Consider the following 9,854-nt stretch of genomic DNA (forward strand, 5'->3'; position numbering starts at 1 on the left):
TTCTAGTAAACACCACAGGAATAAACCTGTGTTCCCACCAGCAAAGGCTAAGTGGAAAGCATAGACTTCTACGTACAGCTACAACGAGTGCCCCAGCACCCCAGACAGGATGGTATAAAAGAAGGCCAAGTAGGAGCTGGGATTTTTATCCCCACCAACCAGTAACGAGGCCCTACCCCTTAGCCTTCCCCTGCAGGATCAGTAGAGACTCAGGAGGGAGCCACAACTCCCACCCTCACCCAGCAGGATGGAGGAGCCCCTTCCCAATCCCCATATGTGGACAGAGGCTGAAGGGGGAGCCTGGACTTCTATCCCCACCTGGCACTAACAAGGCAGCAGACCCTCTTCCCCTGCCAGAGCAGCATCAGACAAACACAGTCAAACAGGAGGTTTAAACATGATTTAAAAAACATGCCTGGCTCCAATTGTTATAAAAATCATTCATTAAGAACTGGGAAGATTTCAAACTGGACTAAAAAAGATAATCAATAGGTGCCAACACCCAGATGACACAGACGGTAGAATTATCTGACAAAGACCTTAAGGCAGTAATGATAAAATGCTTCAACAAGTAGTTATGAATGCACTTGAACAATTGAAAAAAAAAACAGAAAACCTCAGGTAAGAAACAGAAATCTCAGCAAAGAAATAAAAGATATAAAGAAAGACCAAAGGGAAATTTTAAAAACTGAAAAATACGATAACCAAAATAAAAGGCTACTGATGCTGTTGATGGGATCAACAGCAGAATGGAAGGAAGTGAGGAAACAATTAGTGAACTCTACAGAATAGAAGTTATAGAGAGATTACAATCAGAAGAGAGAGAAAGCAGACTGAAAACAAGTGCACCTCAGGGACCTTCAGGACTACCACAAAAGATCTAACATCTGTTCAATGTTGTCCAATAAAAACAGGTGAAGGAGGATAGGGCTGAAAAAGTACTTGAATAAATAATAGCTGAAAACTTCCCAAATCTGGCTAAAGAGCTACAGTTTCAAGAAACTGAGTAAACCGCAAACATAACAAAACATTGCCAGGCGTGGTGACTCACGCCTGTAATCCCAGCACTTTGGGAGGCGAGGCAGGCAGATCACGAGGTCAAGAGATTGAGACCATCCTGGCCAGCACAGTGAAACTCTGTCTCCACTAAAAATACAAAAATTAGCTGGGTGTGGTGGCGGGTGCCTGTAGTCCCAGCTACTCAGAAGGCTGAGGCAGGAAAATCGCTTGAACCCAGGAGGCAGAGGTTGCAGTGAGCCGAGATAGCACCACTGCACTCCAGCCTGGCGACAGAGAGAGACTCTATCTCAAAAAAAAAAAAAAAAAAAAAAACACACACCAAGATATGTAATTATTAAAATGCTGAAAACAAAAGACAAAGAAAATATCTTACATGCAGCCAAAAAAAAAAAACCAAACACCACCTTACTTAAAGAGGAAAAACTATTCAAATGCAAGCAGATTTCTTGTCAGAAATCTTAAAGGCCAGAAAGAAATGCCACAATATGTTTCAAATATCGAAAGAAAAGAACTGTCAATCCAGACTCCTGTAATCAAGAAAAATAGTATTCAGGAATGAAGAGGAAATTCTCAGATGAAGGAAAACAAAGAGAATTTATCATCAACAAACCTACCCTTAAAGAATGGCTAAAGGGAGCCCTTGGAAAAAAAGGAAATGATAAAAGATGGAACCTTGGAACATCAAGGTGAGAATGCAGCATTCAAAAATATGTGTAAATACAATAGGTTTTCCTTTTCTTGAGTTTTAAAATTACGTTTGACTGCTGAAGCAAAGATTGTAACAGTGTCTGATGTGGTTCTAAAGGTATATTAAGGAAATATTTAAGACAATTATAAACAGAAAGTAAAGCTATAAATATAAAGGGAAGATAGATATATAGGGAAGTCATGTTTACATAAAGGGAAGTAATGTTTCCATACTTAAATAGATAAAATGACAATATCAGTAGTCTGTGATTCTATACACACACACGTACATTTACATACAATACCTGTAACGACCACTAAAAAGCTATACAAAGAGATAAACTAAAAAACACTGTAAATAAACAAAAATAAAATTCTAAAAAATATTCAAATAATTCACAGGAAGGCAAGAGAAAGAAACAGAGATAAACTAAAAACAATAAAAATAAGATGGCAGAGTTAAGCTCAAACATAGTGATAATTACTTGAAATATAAGTGGTGTAAGTACACTAATTAAAAGACAAAGACTTGGCCGGGCACAGTGGCTCACACCTGTAATCCCAGCACTTTGGGAGGCTGAGGCGGGAGGATCTCCTGAGGTAGGGAGTTCAAGACCAGCCTGACCAACGTGGAGAAACCCCATCTCTACTAAAAATACAGAATTAGCCGGGTATGGTGGCTCTTGCCTGTAATCCCAGCTACTCGGGAAGCTGAGGCGGGAGAATCGTTGAACCTGGGAGGCAAGAGGTTGCGGTGAGCTGAGATCGCGCCATTGCACTCCAGCCTGGACAACAAGAGCAAAACTCCATCTCAAAAAAAAAAAAAAAAGACTTCCAGAGTGGATTTTAAACATAACCCAATTATAAATTGTCTACAAGAAATTCAACCCAAAAATAATTAAGTAAGTGAAAAGTAAAAGGAAGAAGTGGTAGACAAAATAGTGGCCCTCACAAAGATGTCCAAGCCCTGATCCTGGCATCAGTTCGTATGTTACCTTATATGGCAAAAGGCATTCTGAACATATAATTAATGTTAAGGGGCTTGAGATGGAAGAGTACCCTGAATTATCCAGGTGGGCCTGGATAACGCAATGGACATACAATCTAATCACATGCATCATTCGGAGAAACTAACAGCTGTGGTTAGAGAGGAAGCTGGCTACAGAAGGATCAAAGAGATGCAATGTTTCTGGCTTTGAAGTTGGCGGAAAGGGGCCAGGAGTCAAGTGATGTGGGCAGCCTCTGGATGCTGGGAAATATATTCTCCCCCAGAGCCTCCAGAAAGGAATGCAGCTCTACTGATACCCAAAGACAGGAGAATACACATTCTTTTCAAGTGCCATGGACCATACAACATATTCAGGGCCTGTCTTAGTCCATTTAGTGTTGCTATGGAATACTCAAGGTTGGATCATTTATAAATAAAAAGAGGTTTATTTGGCTCATGGTTCTACAGATTGTACAAGAAGCATGGCACCAACATCTGCTTCAGGTGAGGGCTTCAGACTGTTTCCACTAATGGCGGAAGGGGAAGTGGGGGTGGCATGTACAGAGATCACATGGTGAGAGAGGAAGAAAGGGGTGGGGGATGCCAGGCTCTTTTTAACAACCAGCTTTCTGGAAGCTAGTAAGTAAGAAGTCAGTCACTCTCTCTGCTCCCCGCTCAGGGAGAGCATTAATCTGTTCAGGAAGGATTTGCCCCCATGACCTCAACACCTTTCATTAGGCCCCACCTCCAACACTGGGGATCAAATTTCAACATGATATTTGGTGGGGACAGATAATCCATATCCAAACTAAAGCAGGGCCAGAAAACCCCAACACATTTAAAAGAACTGAAATTGTACAGAGTATGTTCTCTGACCACAATGTAATAAAATTAGAATTCATGGACAGAAACATTAGAGGCAAATCTCTCAACACTTGGAAACTAGACAACACACTTCTCTCTAAACAGTCCATCAAAAGAGGAAGTCTCCAGGGAAATAAATACACTGAACTAAATAAAAATGAAAATACAACATATCAAAATTTGTACGACAAAAATTAACTCAAAGTAGATCATGGACTTAAATAAGAAGCTGTAAAACTTTTAGGAAAAAACTCTTTAGGATCTGGGAGTAGGCAATGAGTTCTTATATTTGACACCAAACAACAAGAAAACTATCCATAAGAGAAAAAACTGATAAACTGACAAATTTTAGCCAAAATTTAAAACTTTTACAAGACATATATCTGAGAAAATACTAGTATCTAGAGTATATAAAGACTAGAGTATGTCAAAACTCAACAGTGAAAAAACAACAACAAAGGATCCTATTTTAAAATGGGCAAAAGACAGAAAAAGACATTTTATCGAAGAGGTTACATATTTCATTAGCCAATAGGGAAATTCATATCTAAGCCACAATGAGATAGCATTTCACATACATTAGAATAGTCAATATAAAAAAGTGGCAATATCAAATGCTGGCAAGGATGCAGAGAATCCAAACTCAGTCATACATTGCTGGTGGGAATGTAAAATAGTACACCTACTCTGGAAACAGTTTGGCAATTTCTTTAAAAACTAAACAGGCAACTACCATATGACCCACTCACAGCACTCCTAGGCATTTATTACAGAGAAATGAAGATTTATTTTCATATAAAATCTGTATACAAATGTTTACAATATCTTTCTTTTGTTTTTTGGCAATAGCCACAAACTATAAACAACTCAGATATCCTTCAGTGGGTGAGTGGTGAAACAAACTGTGGTATACTGTGCTGTTGGAGTACTACTCAGCAATAAAACGAAACTACTGATACATGCAACGACCTGGATGCATCTCCAGAGAATTACGCTGAGTGAAAAAAAGCCAGTCTCCAAAGGCTACATATTGTATGATTTTACTCACATATCATTTTCAAAATGACAAAATTATAGAAATGGAGAACAGATTAGTAGTTGCCAGGGGTTAAGGAATTGGTGAGGTAGAAGGGAGGTGAGTGTAGCTATCAAAGTGCAAGTTGAGGGATCCTTGCGGAGATGGAAAATGTTCTGGATCTTGACTGTACCAATGTCAATATCCTGTTGTGATAGTGTACCACCGTTGCAAGTGTACACAATGTGATAATGTACCACATTGCAAGATGTGACCACTAGAGGAAACTGGGTAAAGGTTACATGGGATCTTTCTGTATTATTTCTTACAACTGGTGACTCACACCTGTAGTCCCAGCTACTCAGAAGGCTGAGGTGGGAGGATCACTTAAGCCCAGCAGGTCGAGGCTGCAATGGGCCACTGCACTCCAGTCTGGGCAACAGAGTGAAACCCTATCTCAAAAAAAAAAAAAAAAGTTGAATTTTCAAAAATAATATGGAATTATATCCATAAAGATAACAATACTTAACACTTAGGAGTCAACAGCAAAAACCAGAAATTACCCTTGGTAGGTTAGGCAGAAAGGGATGTAATACAGGGAATTAGATCACCACAAGATTGTCGAAAGGGCTGGAGGAGTAACATCTAGGCTGATCTTCTGGGTACAACTGCTAAATCAAGCACCACAGTACGGGCACACCAAGGAAGTATCTACCTCCATGACCTGGAAGCCAGGAACCAACCAGGAGGCCACGGTACTGTCAGCCCCAGGAAACTATCAACGCAGCCACAATCCATGATAACAAAATGAATGCTGTACCCTCCCAGAGACCCATGAGGTAGTAGCCAAGAGGGAAGCGGAAAATCCAAACCCCTCTGTGTCCTTTCCCTCACTTTCCCCTTCCAAATCTCCCACAGTCATGTGCCTGGCTAAAGCCAAGTCACATTTACAACCAAACTACAGTGGGGTCTGGGAAAGGTAGTCTTTAGTTTTTTAACCTCCAGATGTAGATTCTTTTGCCCTTCTGTCAGGGAGATGACAAGTAGTGAAAACGCAAAGCAAAACAGCAAGAAGTAATAGGTCTTCATATTCCAGAAACAAAAAGGTCCTAAGGTAACTTCATGATCCAAAGATGAATATCCAAATGTCCATCAATATTGGTAACCAAATAAACATTAAACAATACAATAGCATATTAACTTCTCAAATTAGAAAATACCAGTGTTACTGAGAGTATAGAGAAATAAGCAAAAATTTTGCATACTCTTTATTCTAGAAATGGTACCTTTCAGGAATTAAACGTCCATAGCTATAATAAATATTTGGTTACAAGGATATTTATGTTACTTATAATAGCAAAAAAAAGAACCTAAATACCAAGAAGAGGCACTGTCTAAACTATGGTACATCCATATACTGAAACACTGTAACCATTAAAAATGATGTTGAAGAAGACTGAATGATAAGGAAAAAAAGTTATGATTTCCCAAAAGCATGTACATGAAACTCCATTTTTGCACCTTCCCCCTCCACCAGAAAGTAAACGAAATTATACAGGATAGAGAACATGTTAACAGTAAGGCGATTATGGAGATTAATATTTATTTTCTTTATGCATAGGCTATTTCCCTGAATGTTTTACTGAAAATATGTACTACTTCTGTAACCAAAAGAAAAAAAAAAGCAGTAAGAATTTTTTTAACCAACTCATGAAGAAGAGTTTCTCATAATACTAGTTCATTCTGGTAAACAGAAATAGAAATTACAAGTTATAATATTCAGTAGCTATTCCTTTGACTCTGCTTTTCTATTTTCCTTCTCTCCACTACCAATTTATCCAAGTCGCCACATTTGCCTACTTAATTCTGAATTTACTCACTCCATTCCATCCACTCGAACTTGCAACCTCTCGTCTCCTCATTTTCACTAAAACACCTGCCGATATGTACGTTTCTCCTGGCATATTACCCACAGCTAAGTATCAACTGGCACACTTTTCTGAGCCCTCTCTCACACAAGTTCTTAAAGAACCATTACCAACACTTGCAAGGAAATAGGCAAACCCACAAACATAATCTTTAGTTAAGATAAAGCCAAACATAAAAAGACCAGTCTACAAGCTCATACTTAAAACTGGATACAGGCTAGGCGCGGTGGCTCACGCCTGTAATCCCAGCACTTTGGGAGGCCGAGGCGGGCGGATCACGAGGTCAGGAGATCGAGACCATCCTGGCTAACAAGGTGAAACCCCGTCTCTACTAAAAATACAGAAAATTAGCCGGGCGTGGTATCGGGCGCCTGTAGTCCCAGCTACTCAGGAGGCTGAGGCAGGAGAATGGCATGAACCTGGGAGGGAAGCTTGCAGTGAGCCAAGATCGGGCCACTGCACTCCGGCCTGGGCGACAGACCGAGACTCCGTCTCAAAGAAAAAAAAAAAAAAACTGGATACATACTCCTTACAGCCACACATTCTTACAGACTCAGGGCAGCAAGGAGAGAGGTCTTTCTCTTTCACATCTGCATCCTCTCCATTCAACTTCATCTTTCTCTCTTCTAAGCTGAACACATAATTGTACCTTTTCATTCCTAGAATGACAAACCTCACTCTTTCGTGGTATTGAGCACTTAAGTAAATTATTGTTTATACTTTTAAATGCACTCTCCTAGTCTAAAACTCCAGGTAGGAAGGGTCCATATTTGTTTTGCTCATCTCTGTAGCCAATGCCTAAGAATACGCTCCCAGTAGCATTCAATAAGTAACGAATAAACGACTGTATTATTATTACTGATGCATGATTCTGTCAATACAGTCAAAGCACACACTACGTTCCCAACTTGTAAGTAAGGAAAACGAGGCTGGGGCGGTTCAGCAGCGAGTCAGCGCAGACCCAGGAGGAGAGCGGGGTTTCGGAGCTGCAGGAAGTACGGTCAGCCATGCAGCGGCAGGGCTGGGAGGCATGCAAGGTTCGCGCTTTGCAGACTCTCCGTAAGGGCTAGTGTCAGTAAATAGAGTTACGTGCGGTGGTGAGCGGACAAGCTAAGTTGGTGTATAGTACGTGGTTCAGTCAGTATATATGAATGACTCAAGACACAAAAATAGCTTCATAAAACAGTGCTTTGCTTGAGTTTGTCCGCTCACTACCGCACGTAACTCGATTGGGAGAGAATTAATCAGTGGCGAATTCTCCAATAACTGCGCACGCCCAGTAAACGGAGAAGCTGAAGCTGGGAGATGAGTTGATCGTTTTATAGAAGCAACCAATAAACTCCCCAGGCCAGGACCTAAACCCACCGGAACAGCAACTGGAAACCTACATCGTTGGTGCACCAGGCCGTCCAACTCTTCAGCGGAGGCCTGCAGGTGGCGCTGATCTCACCACGTTTCCCCTCCACAGGCCAGGGGCCAGGCCTGGCTCCCGGGCCCGCGACCTCATTCATCTGGCGTCCCCCGGCCCCTCGCGCCGCGCAGGCGGGTGCCGTGGCCACCAAGCCCGGGCGCGGTTTCTCTCCGACCACCGCAGGAGCGAAGGAAGGCCCTGGCGCCGGCGGCTAAACTGCCCACCAGGCGGCCCACCCGCTGCACCCCCGGCCCGCAAGAGGCAGTCCCAACAGGTTGGCCCGCCTGGCCGAAGTCCGCCCGGAGCCCGCTCACCTGTCAGCCCCCACTGCCGTAAGTCCTGCTCCTGCACCCGCGCCCGCGCCGCCTCTGCTCGGCCCTCAGTATGAAGCCGCAATAAGAAGCCAGGTGCTTGGCCCCCGCGGCTCGTAGCGCCCGCGCGCTCCATCGGGCCGGTAAAAGCCCCGCCCCGCGCGGCCAAGCGCACAGCTCCCTCCCAACTTCCCAACGCGCGGGGGCGGGCGACTGCGCGCTGGGGCCCACCTACGAGCGAGGCGCCGCCAGAGGGCGCGTCCTGCCACGATATCCGGAGCGGAGCTGGTGCAGTCACTCTTCGGGACAGGCAGTTCTTGCAGTGCGGAGCGTAGAAGGGCTGCCCAGTTCTCACTAATCGTGCTTCTGAAGCGCTAGGCGTCTGATCACGCACAGGACGTCTGATTGCCTGAACTGCCCGTCAAGGAGGTGGCATGTTTTCATCATTCATTTATTATTTAATCAACATCGACTATCGTGTCAGATACTCCGCTGGGCCCTGGGGGTTGTAGAAGTAAGACTTGTTCCGTGCCCTCCAGTGATTCACCCTAATATCGAACTGTCCTTGTTCGGTTTACATAGTGATAAATTGGTTTAGTCCCTGAAATCCCTTTCTTACTGCCTGTGACCTGTAGGCCAAAATTGGGAACCTCTGAATAGTAGTAAATTAAAATCACCAAAGACGTCATTGTTGCAGTGGGTATCTCAAGTGCATTATGGGGAGCAGATTGAGGCAATGTGTTCAGTTAGGGGTCACCATGACTCAACTTCAACTTTGAGTGGATTTATGATGTAGTATACCACTAATATAAATATGATATTAACAAAATAGCTGCATTTATTAAGTTCTGGGTGGTGTCCTAAGGGCTTTAAGTATATTTTCTTATTTAACCCTCACAATAACCAGTAATTAGGTGTTATAATTGTCCCCTCACTGTAAATGAAGATATTGTGACTTGTAATGGTAATTGGCAGTGCTGGAACAGGAACGATATTATTCTCTGGCTAATGTCATTAGAACAGTATTCTCATTTAGGTTAATCTTGATGCTTCCTTCTTCAGTAAACTCATGTTAAATTTGCACCCTCCATTATTCTCATCTTCCCCTAAAATAAAAGGGAGAAATTTGTTCTGAGCTACAAAAGGGATGACTTCAGATTGGTTTATTCATAAAAACTCAAGCAAAGCACTGTTTTATGAAGCTATTGTTGTGTCTTGAGTCATTCATAAATACTGACTGAATCACGTACTATGTGCCAAGCACTCTTTATGGTACTGAAGATAGAGGCCACTAATCTCCTGGATCTTATATTTTAAAAGGAGGAGACAAGCAATAAATAAAAATCAGGTAGTGAAGGGGTGGCCTGCCCCTCCACACTTGTGGGCGTTTCTCGTCGGGTGGAACGAGAGACTTAAGAAAAGAAAGAGACACAGAGACAAAGTACAGAGAAAGAAAAGTGGGCCCAGGGAACCGGTGCTCAGCATACGGAGGGCCTGCGCTGGCACTGGCCTCTGAGTTCCCTTAGTATTTATTGATCATTATCGGGCATTTCTTAGAGAGTGGGATGTGGCGGGACAATAGGGTAATAGTGGAGAGATAGTCAGCAGGAAAACATGTGAACAAATGTCT

At 42.7% G+C, this 9,854-nt stretch overlaps 1 protein-coding gene across 6 annotated transcripts in view; it reads right to left on the reverse strand.

Moving 5' to 3' along the window:
• Positions 1-8,447, reverse strand: part of CHD1L (chromodomain helicase DNA binding protein 1 like) — a 54,011-nt gene extending 45,564 nt beyond the window's left edge. For 2 of the 6 annotated variants that reach the window (XM_063625912.1, XM_063625910.1), the window contains exon 1: positions 8,228-8,435. In XM_063625912.1, coding sequence (XP_063481982.1) covers positions 8,228-8,360 — 133 coding nt within the window. In that variant the 5' untranslated portion in view covers positions 8,361-8,435. Of the gene's footprint in view, positions 1-8,227 lie in introns of all 6 variants that reach the window. The other 4 variants (XM_063625908.1, XM_063625907.1, XM_063625906.1 and 1 more) reach the window with 3 other exon arrangements.
• Positions 8,448-9,854: the final 1,407 nt, after the last annotated feature.

The sequence above is a fragment of the Symphalangus syndactylus genome, chromosome 12 (assembly GCF_028878055.3).
Source record: "Symphalangus syndactylus isolate Jambi chromosome 12, NHGRI_mSymSyn1-v2.1_pri, whole genome shotgun sequence".
Taxonomy (NCBI): Eukaryota; Metazoa; Chordata; class Mammalia; order Primates; family Hylobatidae; genus Symphalangus; species Symphalangus syndactylus.